General features: G+C 40.9%; 1 protein-coding gene across 5 annotated transcripts; it reads left to right on the top strand.

Annotated features, from left to right (window-relative positions):
- The first annotated feature begins 3,853 nt into the window (after positions 1-3,853).
- Positions 3,854-20,379, top strand: LOC108144741 (open rectifier potassium channel protein 1). 5 transcript variants are annotated; one of them, XM_017269876.2, is made up of 8 exons: positions 4,466-4,748; positions 10,972-11,135; positions 15,269-15,567; positions 15,934-16,185; positions 16,252-16,355; positions 16,509-16,656; positions 17,439-17,511; positions 17,840-20,379. In XM_017269876.2, the coding sequence occupies exons 2-8, from the start codon at positions 10,994-10,996 to the stop codon at positions 19,960-19,962; spliced, it is 3,141 nt and encodes a 1,046-aa protein (XP_017125365.1). In that variant the 5' UTR covers positions 4,466-4,748; positions 10,972-10,993; the 3' UTR covers positions 19,963-20,379. The 5 variants fall into 5 exon arrangements, with proteins under 5 accessions (XP_017125341.1, XP_017125365.1, XP_017125357.1 ...); XM_017269852.1 differs by lacking the exons at positions 4,466-4,748; positions 17,439-17,511 and adding an exon at positions 3,854-4,033 and having other exon boundaries at positions 17,821-20,379; XM_017269868.2 differs by lacking the exon at positions 16,509-16,656 and having other exon boundaries at positions 17,821-20,379.
- The last annotated feature ends 27 nt before the right edge of the window (positions 20,380-20,406 follow it).

The following is a 20,406-nucleotide window of genomic DNA, read 5'->3' as shown; positions in this document are numbered from 1 at the left end:
GCCTACCTGCACAAAGTTTTTGCCATCAAGTTTTTGGGTTATAGGATAATCGCATTCCTTGAAGCAGTTTCGCCGGAATAGGTGCCCTTACAATCCATCAATCTTGTAGTTGATTGATGTACATTTTTTGTCAACCGGAAGGGCGCCTAAATCATCACCAAATGTCCAACCGCGCGCTAAATCGATCAATTCGGCGGCATCCAAGAAAGGCGCACGGTTTGATGAAATTTTCAGGGGCCTGGTGTCCCATCAATTACAATTCGTTTGAATTTATTTAAATACACTCGGATTTGGGACGGCCACTTTGCGATGACAGCCGAAACACCGTGGCGGTTCCATCGATACATCAAAGCTGCGTACTTGCAGCGTAATTAATTATGCTTATCAACATTGGCTAATGCACCTCCAATGTATGAAGTACGAGTATGTATGAATCAGGTGCCAATTTATAAAATTTAAATATGGGTCTGTTCTGGGGTTCCGACTCAAACATTTGGGGGCCTTGAGCGATTTCTCTCTGTTCTTTTTGCGCTCTGGCCCACTCTGGATTTATCTGAAACGAAAACTCACACTTTTCGCAAAAGCTTTATCTTTCCAATTAAAGGCTCCAGTGATCGAGTACAAATGGGATCTTTTAGCACCTCGTTGAGTCGTATTTGCCCGCTCTGATTTGGGGGGCAAACTCAACTGTTCAGGGGGCTATCTTCCACTCCGCAAGGGCAAGGGGAGTTGGTCAAATACGATCCATGACGTGGAAAATACATACGAGCACTCGCCCAACATTAAAGTATATATATTTTTGCGGGGAACTATAAATCGAAAATTAAAGAAATAAAATTGAAGCAATTCATATGTATTAAGTTTATATACTTCTTTATAAAATTATTCAACTGCTTAATAATGATAAAGTATGTGATCCATCATCACAATCCCAATTAAGTTGAAATGTGAAATTTAAGTTTAGACAGTTTTGTTTGAGATTTAAAGTGTTAAACCAGCCAAGATTAATATTTTATAAAATATCATAGCGATTTATTAGGGTCAAATAATTTTGATCACTAAGGTTTCTAAATTTACCCTAAAACAGAAATTTAACTTTAAAATTTTAAATGACAAAAAAAAATTGGAACTCAATATTACACCATAAATTATTTATTGAGTTACAATATTTATCTTCAGTGTAGTTTTTTGTCATACGTTTGTGTTGACAATAGTTGACCAATTATAGTCAATCTTATGCATTTCACCTCATAAACTAAAATCCGAGGAGTCATTGTCAACACTGCTCCATATCTCACATCGAAGACTAAATATTTTCGATGATCTATAGATCTCCAATGATCGTGAGTTGTGATTTTTGTGCACAGTGGGCGAAATGGCTTATCTACCACAGAAATAAATTAATAATTAAATCCAACAAAATTTATGATTGTTATTGTTTCATTGTAGTTATTAATAAATTATGATAAGAAAAATTATTCTTTATATATATTCTAAATTCCATAATTGCATTAATATATTGGTAGTGTTTTCGTCCAGTGTTCAGTCGACGTCTGAGAAGATTTGCCCACTCTTATCCAGTGAAAAGAACTTATTATTAACACCATCATTGTGCCCGACTATCCGATGCCCCGAGCTAGGGCTCTGCTATCTTCATCTCCTCTCATCTGCTCTCTTGAGCTTTCTCCGTTCTCTCTTTCTTGGCAGCCGCAGTCGCAAAATCCAGATCGATCGGCGGAGAATCTTAAATGTGGAGCGTGAAATGGGAATGGGTAACGGAGGAAGAGAGCAAAAAGCGCGGCGATAACTTAACTCTGATCGTCAAGTGTCAGCGGTCTGAGTTGCACTTCCACTGCTCTCCAATTCCACCTTAGATTTCGATTCTATTCGATTCGATTCCGTGCCCTCGTCCGTTTCCAGGTATTCCACATGCACAGTGGGTCGGGAGGTCCTGCTCACTTTGCCCACAAAAAAATATAATCATTTTGTACCCAAGATCATGAATTAAATCAGTAATCTAAATTAAACATCTGATTAACAACATTTTCATTTTTAAAGAATTCCAAAATTCTTGTTCTAAACAACAAAAATCTATGCCCACAAAGAATCAGCGAAAAAATCAAGGATCTAAAAGCTGTACTGTATTTGAATTACTGATCACTTTAGAATATATGATTACATATTATAAATTTGTGTAAGTGATTATTTTAGTTCAAGCTCTGGATCACCAAAACGCTAGTATTGAATAATACAACATTTTTGGAAAAAAAAATGCAATTTATAAATTTGGTATATTTAATCCCAATCTTTGTGTAATAAGAAAAATGTATATGATTATAGGAAGTATATGTACACTTAAGTTAAATTTTAAAACAATTGATAAATATTGATATAGAAAGGTGGGTATTACTAAAAAATAAGTTAACTATGAACCCTTCGGTGGAATTAGTCATACGTTGCAATATAGTTACCTGGTGCAAATAACATATTCACTTTGATCAGTGCCCATGGGCAGTGTTTTGCCCATGTTGACATTGGAATTGACAGTGAATACTTTTTTCGATGGGCAGGATCAGGCGTCGTAAGCTCCCAAGATCAAGGTAGGCATGATGAGGGGTAGCGTGCTACCAGGTGAATCGGAGTTCTGTGGTTCAGTGGGTGTGGAGTGGGTGGTTCGTCTGCCGTTCAACGATTTAAGTTTGCGCTCGGCTAGTGCCCGTCATAAAGCACTAAAATCCGTAGACAAATTATTTACGTTGGTTGTGATTGTGATTGTGGTTGCTTTGGTTGTTTTTTTCTTTTGACAACGCACTTTAGGTGTGTTTTTTGGGCTTGACGGTTTGTCGGTGGGCGTGGCCGTGGCTGTGGCGGTGGCGCCATGGGTTGGCTTTTGTGGGTCCACTTTGGGTTGGGGTTTTTTTCTAAAAAAGTCAGTGACCAAGATGACGATCAAACGGAAAACATAATAATACAACACTCATAAGGGATACGAGTGATTTGTGATCTATAAATCAAAAAGATAATCGGAAGAAAAAAACTTAAAATTTAAATTAAAAATAGTTTTTAGTCTCCGAACTTATATATTTTTTTTTTTAAATAAAATTATTGGGTGAAAAATAAAGCTAAAATATCTAAAAAAGCATTCAGTTACGGTATTCTATAGTTTCGAAATTAAAATTGTTTTAAAGCCGAATTTATTTTATTGGATTACTGAATTAGTCCAGCTCTGTTAAGACAGATAAAAATAGTTATAGGGCGTTTTTTTGACGTAGGTGAAATGGGCATGTTGCGACAAAATTTTATAGTTTATCGGAAACATGTATTAAAATTGTTCAGGGTTTTTTGAATGGCTTGGAAATTTACTAAAATATTAAGTGATTCATATATTTGTTGATTAGATCAAGACTCCTAGAAGCTTTTCGAGTTGTATAATTAAAGTGGGATTGATTGGTTTTATAAAAATTCCTTATCTTAATTTTTGGCAATTCCTTGACTCATTTATGTTAGATACATTTTGTAATTTTGTAAAAGTAATGTAAACTTATTTCTTATTAACAACATTTTTGAATGGAGGTTTTTTTCGAAATAAATAAATCGAAATACCGTTTTTTTTTTATCTTTGCAAACGCAAATTTACATCTGAACTCTATGAAGATTTGTTCAGCTGGGGAACTCTATAAATATCAGTGTAATCATCCTGCCGGCGATTTGTTCCACTGTGCTGCCCCGTATTCCGTTGGTTACTACACAGTATCTCTTTTTTCGCGACGATCGGAGGTGGGAGGTGGGGGTGTTATTGTTGGGGGGCGTTGGTTGGGCTGAACTGTGCTGGCGAATTTCGTAGTTGCCGTTCGCCGTTCGTCGTTTCGACTTGATTTAGTTTAGTTTAGTTAGTGCAGGGATGCGAGGTGGAGCGCAAGGGGGCGGGGGTCCCCCCACCCGCACACAAGACCCACTCACATTCTCACATTTCTTGAGTGAGTTTGGCCTGTCTTATTTTTTTTTGGAGCCCGTGAAGAGCGAAGCGCTCAAAGTAAGTGAGCACTGGATTACAGATCACACGTACTACATACATACATAGGTGTGTGTATACCACACAAATAAACCCATCGGTGGGCAATTTAAGGAGGTGGGACAATTACTTAATACCGCGTTCGATTACCAAGCAGTTCTAGGCTTTAACGCTCCGGTTGTTTGAGTTTTGATCAATTTTCATGTCATTCGGTTGCCAAAAACACTCCTTCCTCTTTCTCTCACTCTTTCTCTGGAATAACGGTACTCATCTGGAAAATCGGAAAGAGAAGGAAGGCTTAAGCTCGGCCTTAAGCTGGAAATTGCCGAAAACGACGGAAAGGCGAAAAATAAACAGAAATAGCGGTTAGCGGGCAACGGGCAGCGAAGTCGGCCGCAGCGCCGACGCTGGCAGAGACTGGAAACAGACGTGAGCTTGGAGCGTAGCGATCCATTTAAATCAGAACGGTTACGGGAATCGCGAATCGAGAAGCGACGGAGCGACGTCACCGCCGCCGTCACCGTTAACAAAAAGTGTCAACCGACTGCTGGCAGCGCTTCAATTCAGCGTGTGCCGCTTAACGGTAACGGTCCTGCGACGCGATCGCACAGTCTTTCCTTCCAGTATTTCGCGATTTTTTTCCTTTTCACCTGACCAACCGTCCAACAACAAACAAAGAACTTAACGAACGCTAAAAGTTCTCCTGAGTGTTTTTTTTTTTCATCCATTTTTGATCGTGGGTATCCTGAGAGTGAACCAAAAACAAAGGAAAAGGATCGGAATAGTGAAACGAAACGAAACGAAACGAAAGGATCGAAACAGTGGAGCAGAACAAGAAAGATTTTGGTGGTGCAAAAATTTGTTTAATTGCAAAAAAAAAAAATGAATTTAAAATCAGTGCACTTGTCAACAACAAACGTGGATCACTGAAGTGCAGACATTATCGCCATCCCCTCCGATCCGTGTTGTTGTCATTATTTGTTGGTGTTGTTTTCTCGTGGTCACCTTGTATTTGTACGGTGTTATCTGAGTGGGCCACGAAGAAAGTAGGAGGGCAATTCAACGGCCGGACAGTGAATTGCACGCCCCGGAATCGAAACGATTACGTAGTGCACAGGTTAGAGTTCCTCTGAGTCCAATCTGGACGATCAGATTCAGATTCGCATGTGCGCTCCACTTCAGACGCGCTGTCTATATGGCTGAATACACTCGGGGCAAAAGCAAACCTATTTGGAGAAACATAGAAGAAAATATTTTGAAACCGGAAAGGCTCCCAATTCATTCATAAACCCCTTTACGATTTGAGAAATGAACCTATAAAACCCTTTAAGGAGTTTACCCATAGAGTCCTTTCCTCCACGCATAATCACACAGGCTTTGTTTTTGGCAAAAAAAAAGAGCCGTACAGTTTTTTTTCTTTTACAATTTCTTTTTCTTAATATTTTCATTTTTTCATTTTTTTTTTAGAAATTTAACCTTACGTTTGAGTAAACAAATTTTAATTTTTTTAAAATATATTTAACCAAAATGTAAAAACAGATGGAAACTTCAACAGAGTTTTTTTTCGAGTGTTTGTGCATAATCCGGTAAATCAATTTGTGCCGCACGTTCTTACGGTATTTGTAGTATAAATGCATTTAATTAACGAAATTGTTTCACTGTGCAAAAGTGTTTGCTTAACTGTTGTTGCTATATGCAAAACGATCACTTACACACGCACCGAATTTACCGTTAGTCTGTTATCGATCAGTTTATTGGCAGAGGGCTCAAGAAGTCTTGCGATTGCACTAGGCTTATTGGCCAACTTCATCCATCATTGGGCATTTGGTTATAAGCAAATATGGCCTAACAGTTGATCCCCTCAGTTCGTCAATCACTAAGTTGGTAACTCAGTTAGCGGGTGGTGGATACCATCCAATCATCAATACATGTGACTGACAGACTTACAGTGGAACCTCCACAAATGCAGAGCGTTAAAGAACTCAGTGTTTATTTGAAGCCTATGAATGACATTAATACATAATAATTTTCAAAAAATAAGGTTGTAAAAATTTTAAATATCAATCTCAGAAAATGAGTATTCTACATGGAAAATTTGAATTCGGTACTATTATTATTATTATAAAAATGTCTGATTTAATTTGAAATTATTATGTTAAAGGTACAAATTTACATAACTAAAGTCAAGTCATTTATCAGGTTTAAAGAGTTGGTCTGTAAAAAATGCAACTATGTATGTTACAATTAAACAATATTGTTTTACGGTCAACAACATGTAATCTCGTCACAGTTTTAGATATTCAACCGGTAATGGTATTACATTTTCTTAAAGTATGATAGACATGTTAAAAGATGCTGGTGCATTAGTTCGAATATATTGAAACAAGCTTAAATTTTTATACCCTTGCAGAGGGTATTATAATTTCAGTCAGAAGTTTGCAACGCAGTGAAGGAGACATCTCCGACCCTATAAAGTATATATATTCTTGATCAGCATCACTAGGCGAGTCGATCTAGCCATGTCCGTCTGTCCGTCCGTCTGTCCGTCTGTCCGTCTGTCCGTCTGTCCGTCTGTCCGTCCGTTTATATGCAAACTAGTCTCTCAGTTTTAAAGCTATCTGCATGAAACTTTCCCAAAAGTTGTCTTTCTATTGCAGGTAGTATATAAGTCGGAACGAGCCGGATCGGACGACTATAGCATATAGCTCCCATAGGAACAATCGGAAAAATAAATGAAAAAAAATTATAACTTTGCTGTTTTTTAATTTTTTGTTTAGTTCTTCGACATATAGTAATGGTTAAATATTTCCGATTTACGGTTTAAATTTCATCAAAATCGGACGACTATAGCATATAGCTCCCATAGGAACAATCGGAAAAATAATTGAAAAAAAATTATAACTTTGCTGTTTTTTAATTTTTTGTTTTGTTCTTCGATATAAAGCAATGGTTAAATATTTCAGAATTATGGTAAAAATTTCATCAAAATCGGACGACTATAGCATATAGCTCCCATAGGAACAATCGGAGAAATAAATGAAAAAAAATTATATTTTTTCTGTTTTTTAATTTTTTGTTTAGTTCTTCGACATTTAGTAATGGTTAAACATTTCCAATTTACGGTTTAAGTTTCATCAAAGTCGGACGACTATATCATATAGCTCCCATAGGAACAATAAAAAAATATAAAATAACTATCAAATAATTGAGCTGCAAATCATCATAGCTTCAATGTTTTTAAACTTATACGCAAGTAAAATATAATTTTAATGTTTTCAAAAATGTTTAATTCTTGCAATAGCTGCAAGGGTATATGAACTTCGGCTTGCCGAAGTTTGCTTTCTTTCTTGTTTTTCCTTAAATTAGTTCAGCCCGTTTTTTTTTTGTTTATACCTTAAGTTTAACTGTAGTCATTAATTGTCGTGTATAGCTCTGGGCTCTGAGGTAGTCTTATCACAAGAAGGAAAACCAGAAGCAGTAACTAGAGCACAAGACGATGACGAGTCTGACGGAGGAAACGAGACATTGATAGATCGCAATTCAATTAATCATCTTGCCGCACCGGCTTGTAAAACAATGTCATCATTAGCACCCAATAGCCTCATCAGTAAACCGTTGGCCCGCCTGGTATTTCCACCCAGATTTTTTAGATTCCGGCTCTTCGGGGCACAATGCCTCCCATTCTTGTTCCTTAATTTCCCCCCCCTGAGATTTTCACCATCCATTTCGCCCGCCTTTCGACGAATGAAAAAAAAAAGCACGGCTTTTGACGCTTGACGACTTTTGCGATTATTTACTAAACGTGTTCATTTTGCAGTTGCTGCTATTTATTATTGATTATACGACTATTTAGCGTCGGTATATGTAAATATTTTGTTATTTATTAATTTTGTTCCACATAATATACATACATACGTACGTACGTACAAATCTACGGCGAGTGTATAAGAGCCAAGTTTTCCCCCCCAATTCTGCACGTAACACGGATCTCTGGGGTCAGCTCCATTGGGATGCACGTGCATATCAACTGATCCTACGGAGATTTCCCCAAATGCCCCCCAATTTCCATGAACTGGAGCCGTTGGGTTATCAATTAGTAAACGCTTTTATTGCCATATTAAATGTTCTGTTGTCTACTCCACTTGACGTCAAACATTGACTTAATTCATTTACATGATCATCGAATGTTTATCATTGTTGTTGTTGCCATTTGTGATTTGGGCTTGACTTGGGTTCGGCTTGATAAAGAGTGGGTCCATTTTATGGGTTTACGATGGGTGTGGGGCGTGGGTGACCGCGAAATTTTCACAGATCTGTTAAATATTTAAGGAAACCACTTGGGTCTTGAGACTATTTTCTTTTCTCATCAAGATTAATATTGATCGTTGAACTTTCAATCTGTGAGCTCCAATTTTTCATTTTTAAACAATCAATTATAAATCCTTAAATTCAAAAAGCCTTCATTATATTAAAGGAAAACTTCCTAAATGACGATACAACTTAACGGATTTTGCCAGCATTATTGCCCTGATAATTAGTAATTTCCGCAAACTTTTTTGGTAGAAATTTCCACTCGAAAAGAATTCCAGGGGGCAAGCCCAAAAAAAAGCGTTAAAAAGATCGTTTGGCAACACACAGCGTCATCGAAATGTTTGTTCGGAATAAATAAATACATAAAAAAGGAAACACAATAAATGAAAAGACTTCCATTGAACGGCGTCATCGCCAGCCAGTCAGTGCTCGAGGAACGCGCCCAATAGACGATTTTTTTTTTATTGTTAACAAATTATTGTAGTCGCTGTTGTGGTCGTATTAGTTGTTGTAGTTGCTATAGGGGCTATGGAACCCCCCCAAAAAAAAAAAGTGCAAAATGGAATAAAAACACAAGACTACTCCATAGATAATTTAATAGAAATTATACAGTAAGAACGATAACATTAAATAATTAAAGCTGTTGCAGAACCAAAGCTCCGGAGAATCGTTATCAGCGATCACTTGACTTGAACAACGGGAATAAACAATTCGAATTGTCCCAATGTAATCAAGCGTGTAATGAGAAGACTTTACCGATACGATGCGATAGGAAAGTGGCGTTGAAAATAGAACCGTGCTGGTTCCGCAGCCAACTGAAGAGAATTGGTCGATTCACGTGAATTGGCGGGGGATTCCACGCGCGTAAAGTCCACACGAACTACCCCAACATGAACTCATTAGGGCGACCATGCAGTCAACTTTATCTTTATGATATTGTAAGAACTACAAATCTGCAGGACCGATGACTTAAGCACCCCCAAACGTTTATCTTTATGATGATATTTATAAGAACTTTCACCATCAATAGTCCATTAGCAATCAATCAGTTGACTGACTAATGCTTCATGATATTGTAAGATCTTTAGCCATTGTACATGAATTTAATTTACTGCCTAAGCGATATGTAATCAAGTGCTTTTATCATAGACATTAAGTATTAACAAGAGGTGACTAAAACTCCGCACAGTTTATATTTGTGGTGTGGCAAGAACTCTAATCATTAGCTAATGACTACATTTCTCGCCAAACGTTTGACACCTGATCAGAGTTTTGTTTTTGGAAGCCAGGCTTGTCGACTTGTTGTGTTTTGCATTCGCGATCGCTAATTGGCAGCCAAGTGCGGTACATTACGAGTCGGTTGACACCCACAGCAGCCCCATTAACCCTGGCCCCCTGATCCCCAGACGTTCGCACACACACACACACACACACACAAACACACTATATTTTGCAGATAAGAGTGCCAAGACGCGACCGGGAAATGGGGTAGGGGGTATACGTTTTTGGAGTGCTGGGAGGGCAACGTCTGCGGTGGTCGCTAATCGTTAGCGGACTACTTTGCACCGCGAGAAATCGTGGAAAATTAGCGGTAATGCCCTGGTCCGCCCGGCGATATGATTAGAAGTGTCAATAGATGTAAGCCGGAGCGATGACGACGCCGTCGGAGCTTTGGCAAACTCCTGAGCGGACTACTCCAGCGATGACGATCGCCGGCGAAGGAGACCGCTTTTGATTGAAGAGCGCGTGCTTTTTGCAAAGGAATTTCGCACAAGAACAAACCAAACACACCGAAAGGTGTGATGCTCTTTACCCAATTGAGGATATGAGTAGGATTTCCAAAAATAGATTTCAAAATAACTCAAATCAACAATGTAAATGATAGGGGGTATTATCTACAATATTGAACTTCCTTTTAGACGACAAAACACTTTTGAATTAATAGAAACTTTGTAAAAGACTATGTATATTGGTTGAACAAAGATCAATAAGCAAAGAGTTAACCTTCTAAAATCAAAAGAGGGGATTGATCGGTAGGGGGTATGATCATATGGGTCTTATTTCTTTTAGACATCAAAACCTGAACTGATAGTAATAAGGTTTTAAAGATCAAAAGGTCTAAAGCAACAGTAAGCCAAGCAAAGGGGGTGTCCCTTTAAATTCGCAAGAAAATGGTCCATCGATAATAAAAAATATATGTAGGTACTTGCCATTCCTTAGCTTTTACTTCCTTTAAAAAACAATCACCAATAATAGTTACTGTATGAGTTAGGGAATGCCTTAATATGCCTAATACCATGAATGAATGTTACCAAGAAACGCATAAGACCGGTAACTTTAGGCGGAGGGCATGAGACCGTGTAGTCCGGTATCTGCTCTCCCCTATCGTGCACATATAGACAACAACTAGAGCGACTGGCCAGCACTTGAGCAATCGCAATCAAGCTTCGATTAGCAGCGATACAACCATAAATAACGACAGACAACAAGAGCGGCGCGATCCCACCGAATCCGAATCCCCAAAACACAGATCTGCCATCGATTTCGGTACTGAATGCGATTCCCATTCCGATTCCGATTCCTTCGTCCTTAACCGATCCGAAAATCCCGAGCCGGGATTTTGGAAACTTTAGCTGCTGTCCTTTCAGGTAGTGCGACACCCCGACGAGCATGTCGCCAAATCGATGGATCCTGCTGCTCGTCTTCTACATATCCTACCTGATGTTCGGTGCTGCGATCTATTACCACATTGAGCACGGCGAGGAGAAGATAACGCGCACCGAGGTGCGCAAGGAGCAAATTGCAATCAACGGTGGGTGAGCTTCCAAAGAAAAATAATTTTTAAAAATACCCCGATAGTCATAAGTAGCCGCGTGATCTGGATCGATCCACGGCGGATCGGCATGTGATCCCGCCACGAACCCAACTAAATGATCGCCCACGACTTCGCTAGAATGTCGAGACCCATGTCGGATCGGTTGATACGTTGACACCCACTTGTTGTGGTTCCTCAGCTCGTGGCTCGTGGTCTCGGACATACTATTTTAGTCAAAGTTAAGCTCTTGAATTCCTGAATGAAATTTTTGGCGGTAAAGCCATTATAAAAGGTCCATGAACTCAGAAAACGCTTTCGTTAAAATGATGTTTGCAAAGATTTGTATATGAGAACTCGAATGTCCCATACTTGAAATGCTCTTGTAGAAAATGGGATTTCTAGATGTTAATCAATTAAACAAACTCATATAATTATTATACATATTGAAAACTGGGCATTTGAATATTTATAATTATATTTGAAAGTATTATTGGAAACTCAGTTTCAGTATTTTCAAACAGTACAATTTGAGTAAGCCATCTAGATGAAAAATAGGGTTAAAAATCCCCTTACCCAAAGTTAACATATAAAAACGCGGTTTTATATTTTTTGGCAAAACGTGCGTAAATGTAGGAGGAAAGTGTGAGGTTTACGACTCAACGGGGCTGTTTGCCTCATAGACAACGCGACCTCTATATTCAGACACATATATCTCACAGTGTGGAGAGCGATTATATCTACGCTAAATCGAGCCGCAGTCTCGGATGTATTTATTTTAATGCCTCTTCAATTGCAATAAATCCGAATTTAAATAGCACATAAAATGTGCTAATTATGCAAATAAATAACCCATAAACGCTCTAATTAGTAACCATCGACCCAAGACGTGTGTGGATCGTAACGGATTGAATCAGAGGCTTACCTGATACACGATACACGATTCACGATACACGATCACGGGCCGAGGAAAAAGCTTAATTTTAGATTGTAGGTCACTCGCATAAGTGTAACGCACAGTCAAGGTTTCGATCAGCAATCGAGTACTTGGAAGGATATGTGATAGGCCCCATTGAGCCCTTAGCTAATGCCTCGAAATCCACGATTGGACACCGCACTTGTCATGTCAATATTTGTATGCATATGTAAGCAGGCAAAGCCACTGGACAAAGTCACCTTAATCACTGCCGACTTCGGAAAACGTTAAAAAACAAAAGAAAACACTTCAATGGGTTAAAATAGTTGGACAATCGGCTATGACCACAACCAAATGCCGATGACTTTCAGGTGTCCACAAACATGGTGAGATTACGGTAGCGCTATTGACACCCGATAAGGTGACCGGGCCAAATGACAATACCAAGAGGGATCTCCCATACGAATTTTCAGCTGAGTGATTGATCTGTGATCGGAAGTTTGGGGATTATTACATAGGTTTTAAAATCCCTTTTGAGTCACTTAATTTTCGAAGACAGGTTCTTCTTCTACTCTTAAATATAGTTCAAATAATTCGCAAATTTGTGCACCTAGTGCAATCGGTCTCACAGTATAACAGCACAAATTCAAGTGAATTAAAGTAATTTACTAGCTGACAGCGATTAAAAATTTAAGCTATGTGGATTTTTATTTTCGCAAAGACATGCCAAATGATATTTCAATCCCTGATCTGATTTTACTGCATGAGTAAACATCAGAACAGGACGTGAGAATTAGGGATTTCAAAAATATAGAATGGGATATTAACTAGAGGGTTACGGAATGATTTATTATTATACTTGTTAATAAACAATTTATATAACTAAGTAGGTAGTTTATACATGGGGTACGAAACGTTGTTAAATGTCTTCAAAGAAATAGGTTTGCGCTTTTGAAAGTTAACTATGATAAACCTTAGATGAAAGGGAACAAGGTCCCAAACGATCCTCGAAATGCCATGCATGACTGACCTCGACCTTGGATGGTTTGATGATTGGACACTCCGATTGTAATGCCTGCTGATTTGCAGCCTCACTGTCGGCTTTAATTAAATTAATTTATCAATTTGTTTGCCACAAACTTTTCCGGGCCGCACTCAATCACCGAGATAATCAGAGTAAACGCCCTGGAATCCACCGCTAGAGAGGCAGCGAGTCGAGAGGACTTACAAGAATTCGAGATAATGATCGACTTCTATGAACAAATTGCCGGCAATCAAGATCCCCAGTGGGACCAACAAAGGCGATTAAATTGTGACAGCTTGTGCCCGTCACTCGTCCCACTATATGGCTGATATAGAGTATATAGTGCTCTACGGTTGATTTTGTGGCTGTTAATCTCTGAATTGCCCCCAATTGCGTCCCGTTGTGATCAGAGATCAGAGATCAGAGGGATGAGACTGAGCTTCACTGCAAGTCCCTTTGTTGGATTGAATGGGCATTTGCCTCCGGAGTCCGGACGCATTTATTGAATTATGCAATTCGTTAAAAGATTACCCAGGGGCCTCAAATTGGTTGGCATTTGCACAAGGCTCAGGGTTTATGAAATGATTGCCGCCGAGCAGAGTTCTCGACTCGAGTCTAATGAACTTGGCCATAAAGGTTAGACAGCCGATAGTAATGAACATCTCAAACTGACGTAGCAGCCAAGTGTTTGTACTTGGTTTGGTTTTGATAAGAGAAATCTGGAGGATCACAGGTGGTTAGAGAGCATTCGATCTGGTTAGAACAGTTCTATCCCCTCAGTTAATCGCTACACACTCGAGTTGATGGATTAATCAATGAACTTAATAACCATTCAATAGAATAATCATACATTAGGAATAGGAATAGGCATTCGGTGATAGTCAATAACTAATAGATTGCAACCAAACTTGATAATCCCTAGCTATTTTAAGATTGTGCAATCATCTAATCTATTCTTAATTTTGTTATATCACAATCGATAGATAAGCTTGTACTTTACAAAAAATTAAAATATATATAAATAGTTTCATAAGTCCTTATAGATTTCCTTTGAAACTTTCAAGCTGAACAGAAAATCAGATTTTATAAAGAACAGCCATTTTATGTTTATTCGTTTGTCAGTCTCAAAGCGTTCAATTGATTGTGTAGGTTTCCCTAAGATTGCATTTAATTAATTAATTTTGAGAAGTCAATTCCCATCAAAGCTTTACATTTCTGACCTACAACAAGATCGTCTTAAGCGTTCTTTCCGGCCACGATCACAATTAATTTGCTTGATAAATATCTCACATTGTGAATGACGGGGTCGTTCATCCAGCGCATTTCAATTAACCGAAACAAGATCGTCTGGGTCAGGTCATGATCGTGATGGTGATTGTTTATTGCTATCAATGCACATAGAAAAACGCAAATAGCTTTAGTCAGTTTATGTTTTTTGACAATTTAAATATAGTTTTTCAGGATTGTTCAAGTGTATAAAGACTCTTAGAAGAGATATGTCAGATTGCAGATAATGCAGAATATATGCCATTCTGCTAAGGAAATAGGAACTTAGTTTCAAATGGAACTCAAAATAAAGGACTCCTTGATAAGTCTGTGACTTTTTGAAGTTCCATAATATTATATGAAACATTGGGATAAAACTAACTATTCGTTACAACCTTTGGAATGTCGCCTTCATGTATGCCGTCTTAAAATGTAACTCATAATGGAATTGGTACCAAAAAAACGTTTAGATAGTATCCGATAGAAATAACTATAAGAGGATGTTTTGTTATTTGAACTATAATTTTATAGTACTTTAATTTAAGCCTCTGATAATTTCTATGTTTCACCTGAAAGTCATCGCATTATTTTTCTGTGTTTGCGAAATTGCTAAAATCGAATTGTTTATGTGTAAAATATAGCACGCCGTAGAAAATTGGGGGTTGAGCCAGTGACGATTAGCGATCTCTGAAAACGTAACGGTTTTCCCCGTTATGAAAGGAAATCCATTCGGATTCCGGCAACTTTTATGCCCATTGTTCTGCAGCGGAAAACGGAAGGTTAGCAGGCGGTCGCACATTTGCATCCGGATCGGATTCGGTTGGACACGTGAACCACAATGGGGAGCAATTAAAATTAATTTGATTTCACGCTCGATCAGGCATGAAAGTTCACTATGCTGATCCACTCTCTTATTTACTTCTGCAGAATATCTTCTGGAGGAGCTGGGCGACAAGAACGCGAGCACTCAGAACGAGATTCTCGAGCGGATTTCGAATTATTGTGGAAAACCCGTAACGAATCCGCCGGCTCATGATGATACCCCCTACACGTGGACCTTCTACCACGCCTTCTTTTTCGCCTTCACCGTCTGTTCGACGGTGGGCTATGGCAACATATCGCCAACCACCTTCGCCGGACGGATGATCATGATTGTGTACTCGGTGATTGGAATCCCCGTCAACGGAATCCTCTTTGCCGGCCTGGGCGAGTACTTTGGTCGTACGGTAAGTTGACTACTTAAAAAACTTCTTTTTATTTCTTTGATACAATATTTAAGAAAAGCAATAGCAAAAGCATATCTCTTGTTTTTAAAAAGAAAGGCAGAAAACTTTGCAAATCTTTTGGCTTTCTAAGATCGACTAATAATATTTTAAATTAAAAATTTTTACTAGTTTTTATTAGTAATAAGTAATAATATACGGCTATGCTAAGTATAAAGTGTTTTTTATCTCATTATATTTATATTTGAAAATAATATAATAAAATATATAAAGCCCATCCTTTAATTTTTAGGTAAATAAGTTTTATTTTCAACGAGTTTTATCCCATATATTTTCGCACAATAAAAAATCGAAATTGTTCCTTTCCAGTTCGAAGCGATTTACAGGCGATACAAAAAGTACAAGATGTCGACGGATATGCACTATGTGCCACCTCAGCTGGGACTGATTACCACGGTGGTGATTGCCCTGATACCGGGCATAGCCCTGTTTCTGTTGCTACCCTCGTGGGTGTTCACCTACTTTGAGGACTGGCCCTATTCCATCTCGCTGTACTACAGCTATGTGACCACGACCACGATAGGATTTGGTGACTTTGTGCCCACCTTTGGGCCCAATCAGGTGAGTCCTTAGAGTCCGGAGAACGAGTATTCCTGCCCATATCACTAAGCCGGGGTTCCTTTTTAGCCTCGCGAGTTTGGCGGCTGGTTTGTGGTCTATCAGATCTTTGTGATCGTGTGGTTCATCTTCTCCCTGGGCTACCTGGTCATGATCATGACATTTATAACCCGGTAAGTGAAGTGGGCTGCATCAAAAACCATCGCATGTCCTCGACTGACTTACGTTTTGTGTCCTTTTGCATGACCTAACGCAATTTGTTTTTCTCTGTATCGCTGGCTGCATATAAAAACACACATTTAACAATCGACATTCGGCATGAACAGGGGTCTGCAGAGCAAGAAGTTGGCGTATCTGGAGCAGCAGTTGTCCTCCAACCTGAAGGCCACTCAGAACCGCATCTGGACAGGTGTCACCAAGGATGTGGGCTACCTGAGGCGAATGCTCAACGAGCTCTACATCCTCAAAGTGAAGGTAAACGACTCTCATCATTCACGAAAAACTCACGAATGGGCTAGCACTCAATATTTACAGATTTCAAATCTGTTACAGATAGCACTATTTAATCTAAATTTAGTTAACTGTCTTGAAATTCATTAACCTGGGAATTTTTAAGCAAGTCTTGATATAAATTAAACTAACATCAAGTTATTATTGTTACAAATTACAATATACAAAAAAAGGCAAAAACTTCAAATTTGAAATCTATCGCTACAGATTCGCTTTTGTGATCGTATGCTCTTTAGATAAGGTCACTGTATTAACTTACACATACATTTATTTACTATTTAACTGGATTTTACTCATATTTTATTTAAATCCAAGTTTTCCACTTTAATAACACTAACCTTTTTTAAAAGTATCCATTACTTTTTTTTATACCAAAAGATTTTATGCTTGAAAAGCGAGGATAACAGTATTAAACGAAATTTAAAACCTGGGAAATTTACATATAGTTATATTTATAAGATCTAACTGGGCTTATTCGAAAGTTGTTGTAATATTGAACATAAAAATCTATTATTGATGTAAAACTGCACTTTTGTCTAGACGTGCACCATTAAACGGCCAACTAACCTAATTGGGAACATCGTTTGTCCTAATGCATTGATTATTCCGAAGTATTTCCCTTGGGAACACCATGTACCAATGTTTACTTGTACTTGTCTGACTAAGCGGTATCCACATTTGTTCCTATTAGACAATATTATTAAACATATACCAGAATCTGAAATAGCCGATGTTCTCTGTTTTAGTTTTGTGGAAAGAGAAATAGAAAGAGGTCGAAGAATAAGGCTAAGACTGAGCAGAAAGAGAAGAGCAGCAGAAGTAAGTAACTATTAGAGGACTTTTGTAAACCGATTTCGATATTTTATATAGACAGTGTTAGCCCAGCTCAGCTCGACAGACAGAAGAACCCACAGATAAATGTATTAACACTAATGCAAACTATTTTCTTTTACATGTCCAACATCAAACACCACTCTACACTCCATTGACTTTGAATGGTTCTCTTGACAACTGGAAACTAAACTTTTAATACAATTTAAAATAATTGCGACTATGATTATCGAACGATTCCCAAACTGACGACGAACTTATGCCGACATTGTGGAAATACCCTATTAACATTCTTAGCCCGTGTACACCGACCTAGATATTGCCTACACCCTGCCCCGTTCCGCCTCGTGTCCTGATCTGAGCATGTACCGGATGGAGCCGGCACCCATTCCCAGCCGGAAGAGGGCCTTCTCCGTGTGCGCGGACCTGGCTGCCGCTCAAAGGGATGCCGGCCTGATGGTGCACGCCAGTTCCGATACGGAGCTGAGCAAACTGGATCGCGAGAAGACGTTCGAGACGGCGGAGGCATACCGCCAGACCACCGATCTGCTGGCCAAGGTGGTCAGTGCTCTGGCCACGGTGAAGCCACCGCCGGCGGCGGAGCAAGAGGATGCGGCCCTATACGGTGGCTATCATGGCTTCTCCGACTCCCAGATCCTGGCCAGCGAATGGTCGTTCTCGACGGTGAACGAGTTCAGCACACCGCGACGACCTCGTGCCCGAGCCTGCTCCGATTTCAATCTGGAAGCTCCGCACTGGCAGAGCGAACGACCACTGCGCTCCAGCCACAACGAATGGACGTGGAGCGGCGACAACCAGCAGATCCAGGAGGCCTTCAATCAGCGCTACATGCGGTCCAACGGACAGGCCAACGCGACCATGGTCCATCTGGAGCCGGATGCGCTGGAGGAGCAGTTGAAGAAGCCATCGCCAGCGGGCGGTCGCGTCAAGAAGTTCTCCATGCCGGATGGCCTGCGCCGCCTGTTTCCGTTCCAGAGGAAACGGCCGTCACAGGATCTGGAGCGCAAGTTGTCGGTGGTGTCGGTGCCCGAGGGTGTCATCTCGCAGCAGGCCAGATCTCCGCTGGAATACTACAGCAACACGGTCACGGCGGCCTCCAGTCAGTTCTATCTGCGGAACGGGCGTGGTCCGCCACCACCCTTTGCATCCAATGGCAGTTTGGCCAGCGGCGGGCTAACCAACCTGGGCTTCCAGCTGGAAGATGGAGCCACGCCGCCATCGGGATTGGGCGGAGTTGGAGCTGGAACAGGAGCTGGATCAGGAGGAGCCTATCAACGCAGGCTGGCGGCCGGAAAGCGACGACGCGAGAGCATCTACACCCAGAATCCGGCACCATCCGCCCGCCGGGGTAGCATGTATCCGCCCACCGCCCATGCGCTGGCCCAGATGCAGATGCGGCGCGGCAGCCTGGCCACCAGTGGCTCCGGATCGGCGGCCATGGCGGCGGTGGCCGCGCGACGTGGCAGCCTCTTCCCGGCCACCGCCTCGCCATCCTCGTTGGCCTCCGCGTCCTCTGCCCCGCGTCGCAGCAGCATATTCTCGGTGACCTCCGACAAGGACATGAACGTGCTGGAGCAGACCACAATTGCGGATCTGATCCGTGCCCTCGAGGTGGTCCACACGCATGCCGTGCTGGACGAACAGCAACAGGCGGCGGCCGAGGGAGGAGCTGCCTCAAGGAAGGGTAGCCGCAAGCAGCGCAAGATGGGCAATGCGGGACTGGATCCGCCACAGTTGCCACCCATCCTGTCGCTCTTTGCCGGCGATCAGACGAGAAGTTTGCAGGCGGCGGCTGCCAATCGATTGTATGCCCGTCGCTCCACCATTGTGGGCATATCGCCCACGGGAGGAGCGGCTAGATCTCTTTTGGAGCCACCGCCCAGCTATACCGAAAGAGCCGGAACTCAGAGTCAGAGTCAGAGTCAAAGTCAGAGTGCTGGAAATGGTGTTCCCGTTTCCGTTTCCGGTCCATCGAATGCCCAAAGTTCCGGGCAGAGCAAGTTCCGTCGTCGCTTCAGCGTTCGTCCGACGGCTCTGCAGATTCCACCTGGACAGGCGCCACCGCCAGGTGCCAGCTTGTCGGAGCAGTCATCGCTGCAGCGACGCCTCTCGCTCCGTCCATCGCCACTGGCCCGCGAACTGTCGCCCACTTCACCAACCGGCGGTGGAGGTGGAGGTGCAATCGCCTCGACAGCGGGAACAGCCATGGAGGAGTCAGGAGGAGGAGGTGGAGCCGCAGGAGGTACATCCGCCCAACGGCTGCTGCCCCTGCCCGCCGGCACAAGGCCCAGCACCAGCAGCACCCATTCGCCGCTCTCGAGGATCGTGCAGATCTCGCAGGCGCAGCGAAAAAGCAGCATGCCCAGCACAGCAGCGGGATCGGGTGGTGGCCCCACCGGATCCAGTGGCGAGAAGTAGTTAGTAAGCCGTAATCCATATGCTGTATTGCCAACTCGTATATGTCCATGTCCAAGGGGACACTGTTTTGTATCCCAATTAGTCGATAAGGCTGCCAAAAGTCCCTTAGTTGTTATAGCTAATATTATCCGTTATCTATTTACAAATATCCAGTTATCCTAGTGTTATGTATTTTTTAGAACTATCTCTCTCTCTCTCTCTCTATTGTTATCCTGTATCTGTATGCATATCCTAAACTATATGAAGAATATATATGTATTGCTCTATGTTTGTTGCTAAGAAGGGGCTTATATGAACAAAACAATTCACATGCTTTCAAGCATTCAATTGAGACCAACAAAGGATCTCGATTCGTATGTTATTTTTCCATCAATCATTTCACATGCTGTTATACAATAAAGATAATCTGCAACAGTATTGACCGTCTTTTGAGTTGATAGTAGA

Source organism: Drosophila elegans, unplaced genomic scaffold (assembly GCF_018152505.1).
Source record: "Drosophila elegans isolate 14027-0461.03 unplaced genomic scaffold, ASM1815250v1 contig_149, whole genome shotgun sequence".
Taxonomy (NCBI): domain Eukaryota; kingdom Metazoa; phylum Arthropoda; class Insecta; order Diptera; family Drosophilidae; genus Drosophila; species Drosophila elegans.
Note: the sequence above shows the minus strand (reverse complement) of the source record. Positions and strands in the feature narration are given on the sequence as shown.

Coding starts and splice junctions, on each gene's coding strand:
- LOC108144741 (XM_017269876.2), top strand. CDS start 10,994: ATGTCGCCAAATCGATGGATCCTGCTGCTCGTCTTCTACATATCCTAC. Junction 16,186..16,251: donor CCACCTTTGGGCCCAATCAG/GTGAGTCCTTAG, acceptor GTTCCTTTTTAG/CCTCGCGAGTTTGGCGGCTG. Junction 17,512..17,839: donor GAAAGAGAAGAGCAGCAGAA/GTAAGTAACTAT, acceptor ACACCGACCTAG/ATATTGCCTACACCCTGCCC.